This window comes from Thermobia domestica, chromosome 1 (genome assembly GCF_964235325.1).
Source record: "Thermobia domestica chromosome 1, izTheDome1.hap1.1, whole genome shotgun sequence".
Taxonomy (NCBI): domain Eukaryota; kingdom Metazoa; phylum Arthropoda; class Insecta; order Zygentoma; family Lepismatidae; genus Thermobia; species Thermobia domestica.
Window position 1 is genome coordinate 307,169,968 of NC_137454.1, and position 22,572 is coordinate 307,192,539.

At 35.7% G+C, this 22,572-nt stretch overlaps 1 protein-coding gene across 1 annotated transcript in view; it reads left to right on the plus strand.

Moving 5' to 3' along the window:
* The window catches only part of woc (zinc finger protein without children), a 98,848-nt gene that overhangs the window by 1,289 nt on the left and 74,987 nt on the right, over positions 1-22,572 (plus strand). Inside the window, exons 2-4 of the mRNA XM_081727230.1 lie at positions 9,186-11,097; positions 16,190-16,300; positions 21,994-22,264. Coding sequence (XP_081583356.1) covers positions 9,229-11,097; positions 16,190-16,300; positions 21,994-22,264 — 2,251 coding nt within the window. The 5' untranslated portion in view covers positions 9,186-9,228. The remainder of the gene's footprint in view (positions 1-9,185; positions 11,098-16,189; positions 16,301-21,993; positions 22,265-22,572) is intronic.

Below are 22,572 nucleotides of genomic sequence, written 5' to 3' on the forward strand. Positions count from 1 at the left end.
AATAAAATGTGAATGCATAAAAACTATGGCAAGTCTTTACTTTAGGTAAGGCAGTGACAATAACCTATTGATCTCAACCGGTTCCCACCCCTAGATTTGCAGTTACCACGAACGAAAACCATTAAACAACGTTCCCTGCGGGTTACTACAGTCCGTAAAACACGAACAAACTTGTACTAGGTGACACTAAAGAGCACGAATACTATCTTAGCGAGTCAGGACAGGAGCGCAGCAGGGGGCAAGCAGGAGCGAAGGGATGCGTCCGTAGGGAGCAGGCGCGTGAGTGACGGGGGTATGCGCATAATCGAGGATAGTGGAAGAGTACACTTACACATACCGGTACAATACTTTTACTGCCACTCAAAATTCATTTCTATATGCTGTGCGCTGACAGTATTTGCTTATATTCACACTCTCATTCCTTCACAAAAAATAAATAAAAATTTCACTTCGTATTTTACCTAGAAAATTTCTATTTGGTAGAACCGTCTGCTCGGTTACAGGACTGTCCCATTTCCTTCCACATTCTCATCACGCTAATTATTTCATAGTCATTCACTTCCGTTAATTATCCATCTCCTTTAGCTTAAAGTGCATAAACGCAAGACCTTAATCAAGGGAATATTTTTTTTTTAATTCCTTAGGTTGGTTTAGTTTTGGTAGTTGTAGTTCAAGTTGTTTTTAATTGTATTAGGTTATCTTTCATTAGTTTTCGAAGAACCTACTTTTGTAATGACTTTTTTATGAATTCTTAAACTTAATTTGCACCTTCCACCTAAGCTAAAAGAAAAAAAAAAAAAAGTTCCACCTAGGATAAACCTTACATTACAAGCTCCAACTGCACATCGGTAAGTATGACCGCTTTGAAAGAGTATAGTAGAGTAGGATAGGTTGGGATCGGGTTTGACTCAGCTTACGGGGTGGAAATACGGGCCCATTTTGTTAAAAATAGATATAATTTCCCGTATCTGTGTGAGAATACTAACTTGAGCAGGCATTGTAAAGTTCACCCGAATTTTGTGTCGCTGCTGGCATTGAATTAGTTTGAAGACTTAAGTTATTTTTTTTAATAATAATAATAACAATGAGAAACACCTTCATAGCAAATAAAAATTGTCATACTTTTGAAATATCTAAAATTGTAGATGTTTTAGTAATGAGAATTTGTATTACTATTAGTGGATATACATCAATTTACAAGGAATATTATATATGGTCACTACACTTGTACATTATGATTTGGATCTGCACTAATAGAAATTTGAAGTGATATGGGCTGATGTTCTGATGGCAGGGAAGTAGAAAAGTGGAAAATTTTAAAATTTTCACATTATGTTCCTATATAGTTATGTTCATGTTAATAGAGGCAATAATATTGGCGAGACATGCCCATAATAATAGTATTACGGAGACTTACCAGGGTTTGTCCAAGTAGGCCCAGCCCGAAAAAATCCAAATAGGTTTTTTCGGGTTGGATCCATCTTAAAACCCACCTGGGTTTTTGACCTTTTTCTTAGTGTATTATTGGTACAACTATGGTGATCACATTGAAAGTTATTTTTATCAGATTTTGAACTTCCTTTGGGCGAATTAGATGCTTTCACATTAAGGTAGACAACAACATTCAACATAAGACCTTTATAAAGTTCTGAATGCACTGAGTGAATACATAAGAAAAACTCACCTTAGCTTCAGTTAATTATAGAACAAATTAATGTATGGATTATGCTTATGGCTTATATGAAGTAAAATATGCAATTTTATATTTTAGAAAATACTTTCCGTAAATAGTGTGCTCGCTGCCGAGGGACGTTATTCTTCATACGTTGACGGGTTTAAGGACATACGTGCCGGTACCAGCAGTAAATATGTAAATGCGTTAGTAAAACTACCAGTATTAGTTTTTACCTTTTATGGTAACAAAAGTATTCAGTAAAATTTCGTTTTCCAGCAACAGTTTAGTTCAGTCATTTGTTGCTACTCTTCAAATAAGCATTCTGTAGAATCAACACCAGCAATAGCGTAAAAATTCTTGTCAAAATTTAAGAAGCTTAATGCTCGGAACTCCGTAGACTACGTAACGCTTACTATTTCAATTGATGCATTCAAACTTCAGTATTAATAGAAGTCTCGATGTACGGTAAAGCAAGCTGCATTTTCAGGGAAAATCCGTCATGAAAGAAGTGTTCGGGAAATTCCTGCAATTGAACTCCCAAAGCATCGGAAGTGAATACTTCAACAAGAAAACTATTTTTACATATATTTAATTTCATTTCGAAATTTTGAAAAATTTACTTTATAAAATGTTAATTATAGGCCTGCCTATGTTAATTGTTTTAAATTAATTTTCGGAAAAGAACAGTCTTGCAACGAGTGCTCGGGAAATTCCCGTAATGGAACGCACAAAGCATCGAAAGTGAATTTCAACAATAGAACCTTTATTTTACGTTGAAAAATATTTATTTCATATAAAACATTTTGATGAATTATGTCTTCGTTTTAAATTAATATAGCTATTTGATATTCATATTTGGCGAACGTCCCTGATGCTCCTGGGGTGACTCGATCTACATTTGTTCGTTTATCTGCCTGCACCACACAGTGTTCAATTTTGGGTCTTTTAAGTTTTGAGGGTACAGGCCGGAGACACTAAAATTTCTGTATAAACTTTGGTGGCGTACCAACATAAAATTACAATTTTTTTTTTTTCTTTCTTTCTATCTTCAAAACAGCTGATATCTACGCTACTGGGCACAAGTTTCGGACTTGTTTAAGTTGAAATTTTGAGAGTAGAAAGCACATGACAATCTAAATTCACTGTATGTTTGAATGGTTGTGATATTTAGTAAATAACGCTTCGTGACAATGAAATCATATGAGCGTTAGTACGTGCAACTAGAATACCTAAAATTACCGATATTTCGAGCAAGTTCCACGGTTACCCTTCATCATGTTTGGAAAATCTTATCCAACAAGTTGATCACACGCTGGAATAACTCCAGTGGAAATGATGTTCAAACTAATCGTATCACTTATGCTTGTTTTGAGAGGGTCACATTTTAATTGCGCCGAAAATATTGCTTAAAAATGTACTGCAAAACGCTCACCATCACCGCCAATAGCAATAAAGAGAAAAGGAAGTGTAATTAATAATAATAATAATATAAATTGTAATAGTGTAAATATAAATTTATACAAACTACTAGCTCTCTGAAGTAGAGCATTCTTGCTGCCGCTGGAAACGTTAAATTGTTCTATCTCAAAAGTGGCTGTAACTAATTATTAAATGCTTCATGAATTTTAAATTCCAAAATTAAGCAATACACCGGTTGAGAACCACTGTGTGTCGCCTATATCAATCACTGTGTATTCATATCAATGCTCTGTTTTCTGTGTAAGTCATCTTTCCTTTACGTGAGTGATACATCATAATGTCTGAAAAAAACTGCAATATTTCATTTATTTTATTTATTTAATATTGACCAACATGTTATTACTCTTGGGCTGTCTCTTGAACTGCTTCTATTCCATATTCAGTTTTTCTTTTGGTGTACAAGAAAGGAGAGTATATTCATCAGTTAGTCAAAATTAACTGCGTTACTAGTAATGACTGGTAATGATAAATGGCTTCTACAATCGATTAAGCGCTCCAAGAATAAATTCCACGAGCACTCCAATACCCCTGTTAAAACAAGAAGTGGTAGGAATCTTAGTTTCCATAGAGGAAAAGAGGTAAGAGATAGCAAGATATGGCTCCAATGTTTCATTAATAAGTTTCATCGTGACTTCTATCACTCGATTCTATTCAGATCTGTAGTGCTGGACATCTGATTTCCGGTGTCAACACTGATCACCTTATTGAATAACGGTAATAGATTGTGAGAAACAATTTTTTCATATGGATACAGTACATTGTTTGCCCAAGTGAGCCCAGCCCGAAAAAAATTGTTTTTTTTTTTCGGGTTGGACCTACCTTAAAAAAAAAAAACACTTGGGTTTTTGAGCTTTTTGTTAGTATATTATTAATACAATTTGATGATCATGTTGAAAGTGATTTTTATCAGATTTTGGACTTTCCTTTGGCGAATTGGATGCTTTTACGTTACGGTATACAACAACACTGAACATAAGACCTTTATAAAGTTCTGAATGCACTGAATGAAATGAATATATATATACCTTAACTTGAGATAATTATAGAACAAATTAATGTATGGATTATGCTTTTAGCCTATTTGAAGTAAAATATGCAATTTTCTGTTTACTTTCCGTGGATAGTGTGCTCGGTGACGCCGAGGGATGTTATCCCTCATACGTTTGACGGATTTAGGGCCATAGGTGCTGGTACTATCAGTAAATATGTAAATGCATTAGTAAAACTATTAGTATTATTTCTTACCTTTGATGGTAACACAATAATTATTCAGTGAGATTTGGTTTCCCAGCGGCAGTTTAATTCAGTCATTTGTTACTACTCTTCAGATAAGCATTCTGTAGAATCAACACAAGCAATAGTCTAAAAGTTATCAAATTTAAGAAGCTTAATGCTCGAAGTTTCGAAGATTACGTAACGCTTATTATTTCAGGTGCTGAATTCAAACTTCCGTACTAGTGGAAGTTTCAGTGTACAGAAAAGAAAGCTACATTTTCGGGAAAAATCCGTCGTGATAGAAGTACTAACGAAATTTCCGCGATTGAACGCACGAAGCATCGGAAGTGAATACTTCAACAATAAATCTATTTTATGCTGGGAGGTATTTAATTTCATTTTGAAACATTTACTTTATAAAATACGAATTATATCTTTGTAATTGTTTTAAATGAATTTTCGGGAAAGAACCGTCTTGCAGCAAGTGCTCGGGAAATTCCCGTAATTGGACGCACAAATTATCAGAAGTGAACTTAATAAAACTATTTATTTTACAGAACATGAATTATATCTTTGTTTTAAGTTAATATATTTGGTATTCATATTTGGCGAACGTCACTGAGGCGAACATCGCTGAGGCCACTGAGTGTGGGGTGACTCGGTCTACATTTGTTCGTTTGTCTAGCTGTACCACACGCACTACAAGGTACAACTTTCGGTCTTCTAGGTTTGTTTTCAGGGTATAAGCACGGGACACTCTAAATTTTTTGCACATATTTTGGCGGCATACCAACGTAGTAGTATTTCAAAATAACGGACTTTTTTTTTCTTAAATTAGCGGGTATCCACGATATAAAGTGCAATTTTAGGTCTTTTAAGTTGAAATTTTCGGAATAGTACCACGAGACTTTGTAAATTAATTGTATACAGTATATTTTGGTGGCGATCCAAGGTAAAATTTCAAAATAGCTATCATCAACGTTAGGTGCCTTCCATTTCAATTCCGGCAGAGCATGTACCATCACTATCTCAGATATTGTTGAAACTTTTTTTTATAGCAAGTAGATATGTTTTTAAGAGACTTTTTTGTCGAAAAAAAATTTTCTCGCCAAGTATTGGGCCATCAAAGACGGGGAGTACAATTTATGAAGTGTAGAAGACATGGAAAATGTTCAACTTCGGAGCCCCACGATTCAGCTATGGAGGTAGAGTTATAATTCTTGTTGTGGTATGTACATAGGGATATAAACAAACTATATTTTATTATAGTTTGGTTTGCGCATGCGTATCTTATTCTACATAAATTAATAAATGAACGTCAGTTTATCTGAAAAGTCGAAGTTTGCGAATTTTCTTCGAGCACTTCCGGTTCGAATTTTAAAATTCTGTTTTCATGGTTGATAAGACCTAGTTACCCGCTTTCCGAAAAAATAAAAAATTGTATCGCTTCTGTGTGCAACCTTTTTGTCGTAAAAAATTCTGGAAAATTTTCAAATATCGCCATTTTCTCGAAAACACCATCTTTTAAAATTCTGAAATTTTGTCAGTTGGTTCAACTTTACATGAATAATACACACACCAAATGCCATTCTCGACCAATGCTTCATGAATTAACTGCAGCCCTTTGAAGTTAGCGAAGTTTCGTTAACTTTGATGTCACAGTTAGCAACACTGGAAACAATCAAAAGTGCAATGATTTGATGATGTTTGTGGTTCACATTCATTAAATGGAGAACAAAAAGTTTTCTTGACATGTTTTTTTTATTATTTTGATCAAAAAGGCTCTCTGAAATAGTAAATGAGCCTTTCCCCCTTCTTCTCCGTTTTTTTTTATTCCGAAGTAATCTGAGATGGAAATTTTTCAGATAAACTGACGTTCATTTATTAATTTATGTAGAAAAAGATACGCATGCGCAAACCAAACTATAGTAAAATATAGTTTATTTATATCCAGGGTTGGTTTAAACCAGCCTGGTTAAAAAAAAAAAAAACAGCTGGTTTAAACAAACAAAAAAAAAAAACAACGAAAAAATGCTTTAAGTCGTGTGAACTTCATGGTGACGTTTCCACATATCAAACCATCCGCATTGCGTTTATCTACTTTTCGCCTTTTAATCAAGGGGTCCCGTGTTCAATTCTCGATCGAACCACAAAAGTAGCGATTCGAGGTGTCCCTTTAATCGAAAGTCTTCTCCGTAGTAACCTTGGTATTTCATAAGGATGTTAAGCCTAAGCATACGAAATTAAACCAAATTATATATATCTATTGAATCAATACCTGTTGTTTTATAAAAAGATATTGGCAAACTTTATGAATTGCCTACGTAGCTTCCAACATCTACTTGGATTTGACTTTAATTTTATTGAATGATATCTACATGCCAAATTTGTAATTTAATACCTCAGTTTTAGCGTAGTGATTATGATACTTGACCTTAAAATTTTACATACAAATACATTTAAAGTAATAACAGGATTTTCCCAATGGCTAAGGCGGAAGTTTCCCGTTTTTACTTGTGTAACTGTTTATCTTTTTGTCCTTCTGAAATGACTCTTGACAATTATATTTAACAAGTAGGCCTATGTAAAGATCAGTACAACGTATTTTTATCAGGAGTTCTTCGTGAGTGAGTCGGCAATCGCATTTGTGACCAATTAGTCCCTGTTCCGTGTCCAAATGGACAATTTCTCTTGGATGTAAGTCGAGAACCGGTTTGGATACCGCTTTAAGCTTATGTGACCCCTTCCAGCATAACCTTGTTGTTGCATAACACCAAGGCGAAACAAACTCATTTCTGTTCATATCTAATATGAATACATAGAGTAAATTATTTAAACCGAAAATACCTGGTTTAAACAAACAAACAAAACAAAAAAAAAACGGGTTTAAACCCAAAAAAACCTGTTTTGTTCAGCAGTGTTCAAGAGCTTTCATACTGGTTTTAAGTCTGGACTGCGTGTTGAACAAAAAATTTAGAGAAATGTTTTTTGACTCAAATGTGAATAGTCTACTTAAACTTCTGGTATGATTAAGCAATCTAAGGCATCACAAAACATGTTTGTCGTGACTTTGAATTTCGCGTCGTATCGCACAGAGCGATTTTTTTAAACCATTGTTTCTCATGGTCTTCTGATGTAAAATTAAAAACTACAATATATCATCAGGCTACTAAAGTTTAAGGCTGGAAGTCTTAACCTGGTGATAACAAAATGAACTCCTTTACAGCATCCTTACAAAAGGCTGCCTGTTTTTTATTAGCTGCTACGGATTATGTTCTCTGTCCATGTTCTCATTAGTAATCATGAACAGTGCATGCTCCTCGGACTGACAGATGCACGTTGCACACACAGTGGGAGAGAACTAATGAACTCACTGGCGGAAAAAAAAAAAAAGAAAAAGAAAAAAGTGTAGGAAGAGTTCGCATATGCTGCATATATACTAATATAATTAAATAATTTGCGTGTGTATTTATCTGTCTGGCATCGGTTAAAAAAAAAAAAAGTAACCTAGAACCACCATATTTTATACTCGTAGAACTTCACCAAATATCCCTTTTTTTCGGTTCGAGGATCAGGTTTACGAGGGGGGGGGGATATGCGGAAACATGCATGTTTCTGGTAACTGACTGAAATAAGGACTTTTTCCCTCTTTTAATCGATGTTCTGAATTGAATCGGCAACGACGGATACTTTCAGGTAATGTAATAAAGCCATTATTTATTGCCATTTTGAATTTATCTAAACAAAATCCTAGATATGGCACTGGTGGTACAGTTTAAATATAATAAAGTTAACAAGCGTGTTATTTTACGGATACTCTTATGAAATAATGCAAAATAATAAATTGTTGTATGTTACTATTTATATCCTTTTTTGAAGAAAGAAAAAAACAACGTGCACACGTGTTACAGTGATTACTAAATGCATTGTAAGTAGTGAATATGTTATAATAATGTAAAAAATGCTAAGCCAAGTATGTAGACCTACTTACCATGACTTTAAAACTTTTTTTTAATTCAAGATTTCTTCACATAGGTTTCAAACAAAAATTTCTTTATCTACTAATACCTAAATATTTTCCTTCCGTACAGTAATTTGAATTAGACAATCAGTCACAAAACTATTTGTGATTTAACATAGAACTTATAAAATGGCTATTTACATTTTATTGCAAATTTTTAATCTAATACGTTTAACATCAGATGATTTATATAGTACCAGAGAATTAAATGTAGCAAAAAATACTTATTTACTTCTAATAAGTTACTGAATGGTGTTGTAATAATTCTTTCAAAGAATTCTTATGGGACCAAATGTACTTCTTTGTCTTTTGGATGCATACCTCTCAAGAACTTGAATTAAAGATGCCTTCGCTTGAAACATATCCTTCAACAGAATTCCTCATTCGTTGGTATAATGATGAGTCTCCGAGTCGATTTCTTAATGGTATATTGTTCTGTTAATTGTGTTGAAAGACCCTAAGAATATGTTTTAATGTTGATACCATTAAGAACAATATATGAAGAATATGAAGAATTTTACATCTGCTTGTAAAGAAATACAGTTCTTTTACTACCTTTATCTTTTATTACAGTTCTTCGATAAGAGATGCAGTGAGGATTTTGTTTACATTTGCTTTGCGGTTCGCAGAAGTTTGGTAGACTAGTGTACATAAAAAGTTAGCCTGGTTGAAGTTTACAGACTTGTTTGCAGCAGTGTTGTTCATAGATTTAATGATACATTTTGACTTTCATAAACCATGTATATCGTGTTTAAAAAATTGGTTTATATTTATTATGAATTTTCTTTGTTTCAGATCTCTGTTGTAAAGAAGATAGTGTGTAACAGAAAATAATAAAATGGAAAACGAAAAAGAAACTATAGGTAGTGAAATGTCAGACATTCCTGTTCGTGGAGAAGATGATAGTACTAATGATCCAAAAGGTGCGGGGGGAGACACAGAAACCGCGGGTGAAGTGAAAGAAAACGGTAAAACTGATAGTGCAGAAGTGATTAATAATCACATTGACAGTAATAAAAACTCCGAAGGAGAAGAGGAGGGAGAAGAGAAAGAACTTAGTGTAGAAAAAGAAAATGTTCCAAGTGGTGATGAACCAAGTGAACCTGTAATTGGTAAAGAGGATAGTTGCATTTCTAAAGACGAGAATAGTGTAAGCGAAATCGATAATTCTAGAAAAGAAAACGATTCAACAGTGGATGTGCCAGAAGATTCGAGGGAGAGCTTTTCTGTGGTGGATGAATCTAGGGACAGTCAAGCATCGGGTGTAGACGAGTCAAGAGAAAGGGATTTAGATGAGTCCAGAGATTCGAGGCGGGGTGATGAGTCTCAAGAAAGTCTTTCTTGTGCCGAACCTTTCGCGGAGCAAAATTGTGATACTAGTAGTCAAGACGTACAGCCATTACAATCTGTTGACCCTTTGCATTCGTCAGGTATAATGGACTCTTCACAGAATGCATGTCCGGATGTGTTTTCCACGTATGAAGGTGACGATTCAAATACAAGTCAAAGTAAACAAGATAATAATAAATCAGTAGATCAACCTTCAGAGTCGGTTCAAGAAGAAGCTAGTGAATTAGAAAGTGAATCTAAAGAGAAGGCTGATGATGACGCTGAGGATGATAGCGGTAAAGTTGTAAGTGAAGAAGGTAAGTGTGTGGACAGTGACAAAGCAGAGAATCAAAGTAGTGACAAGAATGATGACTCTATGGAAGTAGCTGCAGCAGAATCGCAAGAACCATCAGAACCTGTCAGTGAGAAAGAAACTGATAAAGATGTACCTGCAGAAGAGGAATCGATGGATGTGGACAAAGCACAAGAAGAAACTGATGTTAATGAGTCAACAGAACAAGGTAAAAGTAACGACGACAAAGAGTTAGAATCTGACGCCAAAGAGAAAGAAACAGAAGATGAAAAGATGGAAGTAGATGAATCTGAGGAGAAAAGTGAAGAGGTATCTAAAAAATCGGATGAGAATAAAGAACAACCAGATGGCTCAGAACGCGAAGTAACAGAATCGGAAAAAGAAACTGGAGAAGGCGTTGAAAAAACAACTGAGGAGTTAAAAGAAAAAGAACCGAGTCCAGCGGAAGAGAAAGAAAAAGAACCGAGTGCAGCGGAAGAGAAAGAAAAAGAAAACGAAGATGAAACTGTAGACAAGGGCAAAAAGTCAAGTGAAAATAAAGAGGACAAAGAAGAAAGCAGCAAAGGGGAAGATAAGAGTAAAGAGGACTCTAGTGCAGAAACAGGTAAAACTAACGAAGTGGAAAAAGAAGCTGAGAAGGAAAAGTCGACTGAAGAATCTGCGACTGAAAAGAGCAAAACAAGTGAGAAATCAACTACAGAGGAAATAACGCCATCTGCCGCTGAAGCTTCTGAAGTCGATACTATTGTTCCCGACGATGGAGAATCAGGGTTTCTATCTAAAGATAAGGAGGCTGTTCCTATAGGGATTACTCGTGCTACGAAAGAGAACGAAGTTTCAGCAGATGATGCCACAACTGATAAGACAGCTAAAGATACTGATAAAGATTCCGTTGACGTTACCACCAAAATTGAGATCGATACTGAAGTCAGGTCTCCTGAAAAGGACAGAAGTCAGAAGTCACCGAAGGCGCACACGCCGAGGCGTGAATCGCTTGACCAAAGTGAAATTATCAGTGAGAGACCTAAAAGGGGAGCAGCGAAGAGAGCTGAAAATGAAATTAAGGTATAGTAGTTTGTTTATTGATTTTATTTTCTGTAAGTGTATTCCCACTCTTCATCGTAATTTCATGTTTTTCATACTATTAGATGAACTAAACAATAACAGCATTTTATAACACGGGTTTTAGTATTTAACCCGTTTCTGCATGATATAACATTTATGGCATAATGTATCTTATGCCATAATAGCATTTATGACACGTTTCTATAATCTCTTAAACTCGGACATCTTATTTCAAGAGTCACACACAAGCACAAGACCGGTTTATGTTGTTTTAAGTCAAAACATTTAAAAGATTCTTTACATGATATTACAGTATTTTTTCCCTTGAAGACGAGTGATTTGGAACAACAAAGTAAAGAAGCATGCAGTGTAAGGAACAGATATAAATAAATATAAATTACTAACCTTCTTAATATTCCTGTGTAGATAGTGTTATTCCAATATCGATACTACGAAGCACATGTCAGAAAAAAGGACCAATATATTTAAGAAAATAAGAAATCGAAAGAATAAAATTATTGTGATTGATATACAAGTATATATCTTAGCTATATTTCGACGTAGTCACCATGAACCTCCAGACATTTCTGGTAGCTTGGCACAAGCTTCCGTATACCCTCTGTGTAAAGTTCTGCACCTAGAGTGTGCATCCCAGTTCAGAACTGGTCTTGAGCACTTCACTGTCATTGAAACTCTTCGATGCAAGTCACTTTTTCAGGTGGAGAAAAAGAAACAGTCGCTGGAGGCAAGGTCGGGGTTGTAAGGGAAGTGGTTGAATAGTTTCCATCGCAATCTATGAATTGACTTAACAGTACTTGCAACTGTGTGAGAGCGGGCATTGTCATAAATCAGTAAAATTCCAGAATGTAGCATTTCTTTCCGCTGATTTTGGATGGCCCATCGCAGATTATTGAGTGTTTAGAAATACCCATGTGCTGTAATTGTCCGTTCTGGTTTCTGGAATTCCTCAAGGATCACACCCGTTTTGTTCCAAAACACGGTTGCCGTGATTTTGTGAACTGATGGTGTTTGAATTTATTCGTTTATCAGAATCAGTGTGTTTCTATTACGTTGACTGCTGTTTCGACTTCCCAGTGACGTCTATCCACGTTTCATCCCCGTCACTATCTGAAAAAAAAACTCATCCCCATTCTTCCCCCAGCAATCCAAAATTTTCGTGCAGCTGTCAACATTTTTAGCACCTACCTCGCACACAGTTTGTGGTAACCCAGTTTGTCAGTCACAATTCGATGCACTGTTTTCACAGACACTTCTGGAAGCGATTTGGCGAGTTCATTTATTTGTGAGTGAACAACTGGATTGCATTTTCTTGTTAACACTTTCTACTTGATCGTTCGCCTGAACACTAGGCCTTCCATTACGCTCATCGTCATAAACATTTGAACGCCCTTCACGAAACACTGCACCATTGCCTGATCTTCCTTTCATTCATTACTGTCGGTTGGCGCACAGTTTCCAATGGATGTTAGCTCGTGCTCGTGGGTTTTCTCAGGGTTCTCCCGTTTCCTCCCACTTTCTTCATTCCACCAATTCATTCATTTCTCATCTTCACCGTCTCCTTTAGCCTAACCAGCATAACCGTGGGACGTAAAACTTAAAGATTTCATTTCATTTTTATTCCAATGGATGTTACCTGCATTCTGCTCTTTCTCATTCAGAAATCGTGTGTCAGATCTCACTTCGTATTTGGAGGGATTTCCACCTTACTGCTGTTGCAAGCACAGAATATTAGGACATGCTCAACTTCAACAGGCAAAAGAAGCTTTCTTTCTTTCTTCGACATACACTTCTTACGAATACCGGAGTATCTATCGTCAGGATCAAATACCGGCTTAAATCATGTTCTGCTATAAGTTTTTGAAATGTGTTTAGTTGCATAAATACAATAGAAACCAATTGAAGTTATACAACAAATTGTATAAGCTAAATACGACATAATATTTGCAGACGCCAGGTAACGTGGCGCTTTTTCGAACATCCTAGATTTATAAATCTATGTACAAAAGTTTAGTGCACTAAACTACTAACAAATACCTTGTTTGATTTTCCTTGTATTGAAGATCTTCCAAACACTTTCTTCTGCTGTGAATGTACTGGTAACAAAGTCCACATCACGAGTTTCCGCGCCAAGTAAACTTTGTGATGGACAAGCACCGTGTACATGGAGATTCTCGGGGTACTCATGATATCAACTGTGTTGCACCGTGCATCTTCTTTAATTTAGAGAAATGTTTTTGAGAGATATTAAATAAAAAAAGTCAACACTGGAAAAGATAATTTACACAAAACGGGATAACATCATTATTAATTTCATCACCAAAAATAAAAAATAAAAAGAATTATAGGCACATAAAAAAATATTTCATTTAGCACAAGAGTATCTTGCGTTTATAGAAAAATCACGAAAATGCACCGGCATGGATAGCAATTTGGTTTGGTTACACTGAATCTACAATGATATAAAACACATCTTTTGAGTAGTGGTATGGACCTTGTTACGAGTATACTGATTGAAGAGGTCAGCAGTAGAAAAGCATTCAATGCAAGGAAAATAAATAGGGTATTTGTGTTAGTAGTTTAATGCATTAAACTTTTGTGCATAGATTTGGAGCCTTCATATTAACTGACGAGTGCGTAAATAATTAAACGTGCCAAAAACCTGATTTAACCTGGAATTCGGTCTTGACGATGGATACTCGAGTAAAGTATCCGAAATATCGAATTTAAAATAGCATTTTCTACAAAGGAATATGATTAATTCATATATACGTGTTTAAAGAAGCATAGTTCAATGAAGACTGCAGTTAAAATAAGACTCGGGTCGACTTATTAGAAGGGGGAAGCAAATGAGTTGTCTGTGTTGAGAGATAAATATGTTGATTTGGCAACAATGTGGGTAGCTATAATTGCAACTGGCAATGTGGGTAGCAGTAATAAGCTGAAATTATATTTTAGAGTGGAAGGCTACATCTTTTAAAATTTTGTGACACCTAACTTTTATCATTTTTAACTTCCGTACTTGTTTTTTACTCGTCAGTCTTCAAGAAGTCTTACGTAATAGTCTTAACTAGTAAAAATGATGAGTACAGTTGCATTTAATATTGTATATAACATGTATGTGAAATTCTATAGAAATTATAAATTTTAGTGTAGTATTCTTTCATTAGCATTTCTAAGTTACAAAAGCTAAATCTATATAATCTATATTAGTAATACTGAATGTTTAGTACACCAAGCATAACCTTTATTTTGCATTAGCTGAAATGCCCGTTCTTCGTACAGAGAAATGAGTTTATGAAAAATGTTTAAACTACCGTTAGGATACGCATTTGAATGAAAATTTAATGATAAAATCACGTGAGATACTTCATTTTTCACAAATTATGAACTCCCTATCCATTAGTATAAGCCCTTTAATCAAAGTGACATAAAATCCCAGTTTCTGATAGGTGCTGTTTTCCAAAATTCATTTCAAACTAGTCAAACCGTTTCTACTTGATGCGGTCACAAACAACAGACAACGTTGATTTCAATGTGAAGAAGGAAATGATAGAAATTCCCTCTTTTTTTCCTCTTAAAAGGAACATTTTTTAAAAAAACGTTGAGACATGTTTTCTCTTATTTTTCATGATGAGATTATATACCGAATTCCGTCATCTTAACTAGACGGGTGGGGGGACGCTGTGGCTCAGTGGTAGAGCGCTTACCTATGATATGTAGGGTCCCTGGTTCAATCCCCTGTCAGGTAAGTTTGTGATGGACAACATCGCGTTTGTGGGTTTTGTCCGGATACTCCCACGTTCTCATTCTGCCGATTCTTCAATCATTCACTTGCCTTAATCATCCGCCTCTTTCAGCTTAAAAGACAATCGTCGGACGTTTAGCTGATAGATTTCAAAGATTTTAACTTGACGGGTTCGTGGGATAATGTATTTTTGCGGCAGGAGTATTGAACTCTTCCTCTTTTAGGATACGCCCCTTAATCAAGTAACATGAGTTAGCTAAGGATGGGTGCTATCATTCCATACCAAGATTCATTTCAAACTATTCAACCGTTTCTTCGACATACGATCATAAACAACAAGAAATGTCGCTTTTATTGTGAAGAAAGGAATTATAGAAAATACAACTTGGCTCCGTTAAATAGAAATTTTCTAAAACGCTGGGGCACTTGTCCATTTGTTTTTAATGAGGACTTTATATACCTAGTTTCATCTCATTAACTTGACGGATCGTGAGTGACTCCATTTTTCGCGTAAATTTTGTCCTCCGTTCTTCCTTTAGAATATGCATTTTAATCAAAGTAATATGATAAAAGCAAGGTGAACGTAGGTAATAACCGTATCCAAAAATTCATTTCAGTCGGTTCAAACGTTTTCGCTTAATTCAATCACAAGCAAATCACTTTCATTTTTATACGTCGCTGAATCCTTTACAGCTCATTTTCTGATTACCGCTATCTATCTATCTACCATCCATCCATTTATCTGTTAAAACATAGCTTTCTCAAAATATATCTGTGAATTGCCTCCAATAATCTGTCGCAAATAGCTGAATAGTTGGGGTTCAAAGAACAATCTACCAAGAAAAACAGATGACAACGTGTCGCTGGTAACATCTTAGAGCATTGATCTTGCAATTGAAAGATTGGAGTTCATGTCCACAGTTTTTGAAGGTTATATATAGTTAATACCAAGACATACTTGTCACGTGCCTGCTTTTAATTATCTACGGACAAGTTTAATTTATATATGTATTAATATAGCTATGTAAATGCATTGTAAATATTTGTAAATTTTAGTTTCAGGATTGTTTTTGTGTGTTTAGAGAGAAAAGTATGTGTCAAAAAAATTGCAGAATAAAAGCTTAATTTGTTTTTATGTATGTGCCGTACCAAAACACGCTTAAATACTTAGAGCTGTCAGTTTGCATAAGCACCGAAGAAGTATAAACCAGTTACTTAGAGTAAATGTGAAGTTCTTCCAAGTGTGGTAGGTGTATGTATGTATGTGGGATCAAGAAATGAACTTTTAATCTTGATCTCTAATATTACGTTACGTATTCCTTTCAGAGGCTTGCAGCTGATATTGAGTATGACGAAGTTGAAGAGAGAAGACTTGCAGCAGAAAATATTATTGAAGTTGATGATATTACCCCACAAATGTGCTACCAGTGTTGCCGGGTATGCTTTAACATTCATTTCCTTTTTCTATGACGCTGTTCATTAGTCTGTATTAGTATCAAAGAGATAGACAGTTTTTTTTTTTTTTTTTGTTTGTTTGTTTGTTTGTTTGTTTGTTTTAAGCTTGTAAGAGAAAGTTAGTATTAGCTTCTTTCTTGTTTGCTTCAGTGCTAACAGCGTTCTGCAGGTATTTCGGAACATGTAACTCATGCATTATATGAAACAGTAAGAGACTTTTGCAACATCATGGAATTAAATAGTTCTTCATTTAATGACGATTGTTAAAATTGTTTTGAAAAGTGAGTGGATTTTGATACAAAACACATATACGTAACTGTGCAGCATGTAGCAACATCACTGTACGACCAGGTATAAAATAAGAAAATGTAAGATCTTAAGAAAAATTGCATAGTGGTATAAAATGTAAATCGGAAGATGAAAAGTTTCAACAATATGAAGCATATTGACAGGTCTGTGTGTATGTATAATATTGTATCCGCATCCGCAAATTATAAGATACACACATAACTTGTTTATTCTATTACAATTATAATTTCAAAAATAAAATACTTAGTTTGTAGTAAACTTGAAAAGTCTTTTCGGTTGTGACTACATCTTTTTCAGGCAAGATATATAGTCGACCTGTTGCGGTCACAGGATTCACATTAGATAGTATATCCACTGCACGAATCCAGAGAATATCTGGCCTCCCAGAATATGCAAAAAGTGGAGATGGTCCAGCTGGATAGAGAAGTGTCATTTTCACGTAATCTTTTCCCAAAATACATCCCAGCCACCATCTGTTCTTGTTATAGATTCCAGTTCTGCATCCACTTATGTCTACAATGGTTACTTTGGCCAGTTCGTTGAGTGTCTGTTGCAATAGAGCCTGGCAATACGAAAATACCTTGACAAAAATTTTGTAAGTACCTGGAACTGCAGGAATGAACACGTGGAATTTGTGTGGCCCAGGAATTGTTTGTACTTCGTTGAAGCGTTCTTGTAGGAATATTGCTGATTCAGTGAACTCTTCTTGTTTGACACACACAAAGTCCACTCCAGTAACGTTTGTCGCTGCCCAGTCAAAAAGCTGTCGGGGAGTAATAATTACATTATTATATGGATTACTTGCTCGCGCTGCCGTCTTAACAGTGCCACCAACTGCATCACAAGGTCCCTTTGCATTAACTGTTAGAGCAAAATGCCATTCAGCCCCTGTTCCAAAATTAGCTTGATGTGAACGTAAGTTTAAAAAGTTATTTTTGTTTTTGCACGGGCACTAGATCCATGAGAAAAGAGTATCTTTTTCAGTATAAACTGGTTTCACAAAATCTTAATAAGTTCTTATTAGAAGAAATAACCAACCGTAGCGTTGTGTTCGAGACACTCCGAAATTATAGAATTACTGACATGCATTGTTTTTGTTTCCCTCTTACGGTACAATACAAAAAATAAAGATGCCGCTTTAATTTCCTAGGAAAGGGGGAGCAAAGAAAATACTTGTGGAGCATCTAGTATTTTGTATACCAAAAAGGATAGTTCTATATTATTTGACCTACATCACAATAACAAATGTATGAGGGCCAGATGTAGTCACTGGATGGTGCCCGTCCCCTTGTTCCCCCTCTGGCATTGTCACTGACTAAATGAATGAACAGTGGCTTGTAAACTAGTCCAGTGATAGCTTTGCGTTTCATCCTATGCCACATAATTATTATTTCCATCCATATTACAGGATCCTAAATAAAGAGATTTTCAACTCCACGTTTGGAGATGGACACTTGCAAAAAATGATCCCAAAATAAAACTTTGGGATGCATTCATTACAGTCCGAATATTTTTGGCATGTATATAGCCTATACAGGGTGTCAAAAATCCTTGAACACCCTTATAATTTCAAGCCAGAAGGGAACAAGTGAAAAGTTAGTATGACAACTGATATTGGGTAAAGGGCCGCAACTTTTGGAGTGTGTGTCGATCATGGCCGCCATTTTGGATTCAAGTTGAATTATTAAAATGGGAATGAGGCATGTAGCATATTGAATAACACTAGCTCGAGGTCACAAATACAGTGGTGTAATTCTTTTTGTCAGTGTTCGAGGCAAATTATCCCTCAAGTACATACTACAACATAGGTTCTATGTGGTGTCCATCCCGTGCAATGCATAACTGTAGTCACCGCAACCACTGACTACACACGGAGGAGAGTATCAGATGCAATTTGGTCACAGGCGTGCTAGATGCGTGCCTCAAGGTGTCTCAGCATACACAATCTGCTAAAGATGTCCCCACAAATAAAAATCATGGGGCGTTAGGTTAAGGAGATCTGGGCTGCCATTCTACGGCGGGACCACGGCGACCAATCCATTTCCCTAAAACTTATGCATCTAACCATTCACGCACACCAATTCCATAGTGTGAGGGGCTCGATCGTGCAGAAAATAAGATGAGAGGCTGCCGTCTCCGTTCAGTATGGAAGGGAACACAACGTTCTGCAGCAGCATAAGATACTGTTGCGCCATTAAGGTGTTGGTAATGAAGAACGGCCCAATGATTCGGGTGTCTCATATGCCACACCACACCATTACCTTTTCTGGACTATGTTCTCTACTCGGGTCAATCCAATGCGGACTTGCGTCACACCAGTATCGATAGTCATGCCGATTGACCTCCCGTTAAAGTGAAGTACGCTTCATCGCTGAACAGTAAGGTCTTTGAAAACGAGGGATTCCGTTTCTATTGTTCGGTAGCTCACATGCAGAATTCACCGGCGATTAGGTCGTCGTCGTTAAGTTTTATGTAGTATATGCAGTTTGTAGGGATGCCATTGATAGGCGTGCAATATTCGGATCACGTAGGATTGGCTCCTCCACATTCCAATGACACACGGTGGGTACTGCTTTTAGGACTTTTCACAAATGATGCTATTACCACCGTTGCTATTACCTCAGTGATGACAGTCTTTAGTCGCCCACTACGTGGTCTATCTTCAACAGAACCAGTCTCCTGGAATTGGGTGATCACATGGGCGACCGTGTTGTGCGATACCGGTTCCCTCTTTGAATGCCGTCTGTTGCAGTCAGCTGCGTTTCCCGGATATAAGGATGATTTCCAGCTTTTGTGTGCCTTTGTCAGAGTTATTTTAGATCTGCACCAAAGAGATAATGTCAGTTTCAATGTCATTTTTCCACCTTTGGGCCTTCACAAGTCCCAAACTCTCCCAACATTGACCCCCCCCCAAAAAAAAAAAAAAAAGTATTACACCACTACATTTGTGACTTCGATCGAGTGTTATTTAATATGCCACATGCCCTCTTCTCGTTTAAAAATAAATCAACTTAAATCCAACATGACGGCCATGATCGGCATACACCCCAAAAGTTGCGGCCCTTCACCCAATCAGTTGCCATACTCACTTTTCACTTGTTCCTTTCCGGCTTAAAATTGTAAGGGTGTCCAAGGACTTCTGACTCACCCTTTATAATTTTTTTGAACATTTTCAAAGTATGAATTTTGGGGAAAATAAAATTTAAAAATTTGAATTTTGAGCCCTGTAATTTCCAAACCAGTTCACATATCAACGTGAAATATCAGGTTTGTCATTTTCCAGTACTGTACCAAATTACATCAAAACTTGGCAAATTAGAATTTGTTTGAAAATTGTGTTGATTTGACATGGAATGGCTCTACTATATAAATCATAATCAATTACAAAATACTAACAAATCATTGGGAAAACGCAGTAACCACCCTTGCCGTAATACACAAAACAAATTTTCATAATATAAGAGGGATGACAATACCCAACATGTGTAAACTTCTTTTATGCCGTTCAAATAACGCCTTGGACAGAATCTGTCGTAAGTGATTTCCTTGTTGTGGGTAAGTTCCTTTTGAGCAATCAGACAATATGAAATAGGTACACAGAATACATAGTGAGCAAGTTAAAATGGGGAAGAGAATCAATAATAATTCGTATTTATATAGTACCTTCCAAAAAAAAAAAAAAAAAAAAAAAAAAAAAAAAAAAAAGTTTGCACGGAACATAAGAACTGCTTAACCAATAAAAAGATACAAAATAAAATAATTGTATGTATAAAGCAGGATTGGCTGGTTTAAACCAAAAAACGAAAAATGTTCGTAAAATTTTGATAAAAATACATTTGTGGGTTATCACGTTTCACTCCCGTATATTATTAGTATTACATTCAGACCTAAATTCCCCATTCGTAACTCAGAGATTATACTACAAAAGCAACTTTTTTTTATAAGTTGAAGGGTAAGGGGAAAAAAGAAGGAATGTCACAAAACTGCATTTTCGAGAAAACGGCGTTTTAACATTGAAAACCGCGTAAAAATGAATAGGGCTAATCAAATATTTTGCCTCATTTACTTGGACATTTCTACATCTAGTCATGCATGGAATATACAGTCAAATAGTACAAAGAGTCACCAACAGATAGGACAAAGAACAGAGATGGACATTCCTTGTTTTTTCCCCTTACCCTTCAGCTTATGAATGTTTCGTTTGTGATTGTTTTTATAGTTTATTATTATTGTTATGCAATTGCAATCAAAGAAAAATTCTAAATATTGTTTCGTTTCAATATTGTTTACTATTGACAAAATACATCGAAATGCCGTAATTTGGGGGGGGGGAGGTCATACAAACCCCACGAGAGGCATTTATTGAAATCAGAAGTATCTATGTATAAATAGGTCAGAGCCAAAGTGGACTCAAATAATTCGTATCTTTATTCACTTTTCTTATTGATATGCAAATTAAGCCGTCGTATTTGTTTAGCTTGGACTAATAAAAGTCGTAGTGAACTAACTTGGACTAAATTAGTTCTGTACTCTGCAGTATTTTAAAATTGTCCATATGTAATTCTGTATAGTGGTTTTACTTGTGCAACTCTCTATCTTTTTGTCCTTCTGAAATGACTCTTGACAATTATATTAACAAGTATGAAAGATCAGTACAACGTATTTTTTATCAGGAGTCCTTCGTGAGTGAGTCGGCAGACGTATCGCATTTGTGGCCAATGAGTCACGGTTTCGAATTCAAATAGAGGACAATTTCTCTCGGATGTAAGCCGAGAAGCGGTTTGGGTTCCGCTTTAAGCTTATGTGACCCCTTCCTGCATAACCTGGTTGTTGTATAACACCAAGGCAAAATAAACTTATTTCTGTCCATATGTGATATAAATACATAGAGCAAATTATTTAACCCCCCCCCCCACAAAAAAAAACTGGTTTAAACCAAAAAACCGGTTTGTTTGGTTTTTTTCAATAAAAACCATGGTTTTTGCCAACCCTGGTATAAAGTTTATAAGGGATAGTATGATTTAATCATGGAACAGATAAGGATAACAAAGTAGTCCACTGTAAATGTTTAAAACCACTGATCATGACTCAAATTTGTTAGCAGAAGAGCTCATAAGCATACAGTCTTATCAGCAAGTTTCACTTCATCAATTTATAGTACAGTACACTCTATATAATCCTTATATGCACTACTTCGACCCACCCAGTAATCCAGCATTTAGTGATGGACTTCCTGCGTGGAGGAGCCAGAATGTCACCAAAAGTAGGATAGTTGCTAGATTAGTGAGAGTGGACTATAGTTTTATAATTAAAAATCACCAAAAATATGAATATTCATATTAATGTTTTCTTATTTGCTCTTTCAGGTACAACCGTGCAAATATAAGATTATTATACACGACCGAACGAAATATATCTGTAATGAAGACTGCTACAACGCCTTCCGTAAAGCTGCCCATATAAAGGCTCTAAATTTTAGATCTATTTCTGCGAATGACTCCAGTAAATCGAGATCTGTCGGCCCGCCTATACACCGAACAATAACTAGAAAATGCTCTCAGTGTTCTTCTGTTGTTACTGGAGACGAAAAAAGTTTATCATGGGAGACAATGGATTTCTGCAATGAGGAATGTTTAGGTAAGTTTAACCAATAGTCAGACGCAGAGATCTTCATATATAAACACTTCAATTTTTGGTAATGTATAGGACATGTAGATAAATATAGTATGGTTAGAACAACATACATATCGTTCTGTATCTTGCAACACGTCATATGTTAAAATTTGGGTATTTGTAGTTAACACCAGTATTGGATCTAGCGGCACTTGTTTCATCACCTGGCAAAGTATCGTATGTATCCGGCTAATAATAGAGGTATAGAAAAGAATGCAGAAAAAATGTACATATCCTATTTCAAAACTGTAAAATGCAAAACAGTTTTACCT